At 43.1% G+C, this 2,602-nt stretch overlaps 1 protein-coding gene across 1 annotated transcript in view; it reads left to right on the top strand.

Annotated features, from left to right (window-relative positions):
- The window catches only part of LOC109963771 (glycerol kinase-like), a 16,628-nt gene that overhangs the window by 6,450 nt on the left and 7,576 nt on the right, over window positions 1-2,602 (top strand). Inside the window, exons 8-12 of the mRNA XM_020606608.1 lie at window positions 1-112; window positions 199-308; window positions 635-701; window positions 1,878-1,913; window positions 2,002-2,069. The exon at window positions 1-112 is cut by the window's left edge and continues 12 nt beyond it. Of these exons, the coding sequence (XP_020462264.1) occupies window positions 1-112; window positions 199-308; window positions 635-701; window positions 1,878-1,913; window positions 2,002-2,069 (393 nt within the window). The remainder of the gene's footprint in view (window positions 113-198; window positions 309-634; window positions 702-1,877; window positions 1,914-2,001; window positions 2,070-2,602) is intronic.

Raw genomic sequence — 2,602 nt, 5'->3', positions numbered from 1 at the left:
CTACTTTAGTGCAGTGAAGCTGCGGTGGCTGCTGGACAACGTGGACGAGGTGCAGCAGGCAGTGCTGAATGAGCGCGCCATGTTCGGCACGGTGGACTCCTGGATCATCTGGGTAAGATCTGTGGAAGACCTGCAACAGGACTCCTCTTGACTTTTTGATGTTTGATGCACACTGAGAGCAGTGGTGTTTTTCCTCAGTGCCTGACAGGGGGCAGCAGTGGAGGGGTTCACTGTACAGACGTGTCTAACGCCAGTCGCACCATGCTCTTCAACATTCACACCATGGACTGGGATCCTGAACTGTGCAGGTGAACATTTAAACACACACACAGTGAACCACTTGAAGAGCATGTGAACATTTACGTGGTGGGTTTACTAAAATACTAAATGTAAACTGTTTGCAAGGAAACCCCACAGGGTAACTTAAGAGCCTTTCAACTTGAGATGGATGGGGATGCTACAGTACATCTACAGCCAAACTCACCAAATTAAATCTTATGCAGATCACTGTGCAAACACAGACTGTATGCACTCACTTCTCCAGTTATGTCTTATAGCTGCTAATTAATACTCTACAGTTGTTTACATTATAAACCTGTGTCGTCATGACTGAGCGCTGTCGTGCTGCTTCTAGGTACTTTGACGTCCCCATGGAAATCCTCCCTCAGGTCAGAAGCTCCTCAGAAATATATGGCTGGATGGTAGGTTCCTTCGCTGTCTGTGTGCATGTTTTCACGTGTTGTGTCTGCTGCTGTGTTGTGTTGTGATACGGTTTGATATTTGAGATGAATCTGATAGGATGTGACCTACTTGTCTTTCGTAACCTGTCCAGAATGGTCTCATTAAATATTTTAGTCTGGCCATATAACCTGATAAGATACTGTGCAGTTCATCAGAATAGCAGATAGTGAAGCACTAAAAGAAGGAGGAAGAAGTATATTTCAGCTGAAAGACCGCCTTTCACTCAGCTTTTAAATGAATCAGGATCCACAAAGAATGATTTCTAGAATGTTTACTGACTTGTTGATCAGAGAAGGCAGAATGTGAGGTTAAAAATGACTAATACATTTTGCTCTACAGTTTTGTCCACAGGGTTTAGGCAATACTGGGAAATAATACAGCAATTGGAATTATTCCACAAGCTACAAAGAGCATGTGTTTACACTGAGTGTACGTTGCAGCATTTGGTTATTCTGGATTCATGGGTTACTGCGACGTGTCACAGATAAACTGAGTTAGACTTATGAAAGCTCCTCAGTGTGGACTCGCCCTGATAAATGGCCTGATGGCGTCCCTTGTTGTCACACTAGTAGGCGGTGGGACTACATAGATGCTCTCATATGAAACGACAAAGGTTCTGTGGTTGTGGCAGCGTCGGTTTAACTGACAACTATTAATGTGATAACTTTCCTGAGACGTAGTCTGTGTGCACCTACTGACCGACTTCTCACCGTTAAGTAATGACCACATGTTGTATTTAGGACATCATTGTGGTTTATTACATTACACTGGAAGTTTTCACTGATCAGGGATTGAATCACTCATTTCTGGGATTACGTAACAGTTTAGCAGTGAACATTTCTTTAACATTAGTAATGTTGGAGGAATAAAGTTTTAAACATTAGTAATGTTGGAGGAATAAAGTGTGCTTGACTGCTTTGACATAGTGAGTGTTCGCCTACAATCAGGCACTTGTTCCCTACCGTATAGCATGTCCTGTTGAAGTGATGGTGAACTGTGGTTACTTGCACCAGATGCTTTTAGATGTGAACACACTAAGTCTTTTCACTTGCTGTGTGTTTGGTGAGGACCTGATCTGAGCCAGCTTTCAGTATTAATCCACAGTCTGAACATGTCTGTTTCTCTTTTCTAACCAGAAATCCAGCTGTCTCGCAGGAGTTCCGATCTCAGGGGTAAGAGCTTCTCCATGTTATGTCACTTGTTCAGAATATTGACATCTGTCTTTGTTTAGCAGTCTAACAGCGACCGTGTCTCCTTCAGTGTCTTGGTGACCAGTCGGCTGCTCTGGTCGGCCAGATGTGCTTTAAGGAGGGCCAGGCCAAAAACACGTGAGCTCTATGCATTTTCTGCTACATATAAATGTAAATGTGCTACAGTTGTGTTTGCAGTTTGTCACGCTGGGTTCTGCTTTTCACCAGCCTTCAACATTCGGCAGTTGAACGCTGACAACAAGCTGAGGTGTCAGTGCTGCCAGGCTTTTTCAGTGGAAAGTGGCTAAATCCTGCTGATGTTGTTTGATTACATCAGATGTTACTTTACATATAGACAGCATTTTAAAAAATGAAAGTTATAAAAAAATGAGGTCAAGCTACACTAAACCGTCATGAACTAGCTTCATCAGCGATTCTTTTTCAAGTTGATTTCTCATCAATATGCACTTAGATCTGCCTCTGGTTACTGAAGACTGGATCACAAATTGAGAGTATTCATGCAGTAGAATGTACTTAACATCTGTTCTGAGAGAAAAATCACACTTGCACAACCAAGTTAAGGCCTTCCTCAGACGAGCAGTGCAGACCAATGACCTGTCCTTGATTCAGCCGAAATTGTCCTCCACTCACTGAACAGTCAGTCCAGAAAG

The sequence above is a fragment of the Monopterus albus genome, unplaced genomic scaffold (genome assembly GCF_001952655.1).
Source record: "Monopterus albus unplaced genomic scaffold, M_albus_1.0 scaffold79.1, whole genome shotgun sequence".
Taxonomy (NCBI): domain Eukaryota; kingdom Metazoa; phylum Chordata; class Actinopteri; order Synbranchiformes; family Synbranchidae; genus Monopterus; species Monopterus albus.
This window is presented reverse-complemented; position numbering and strand designations above follow the sequence as displayed.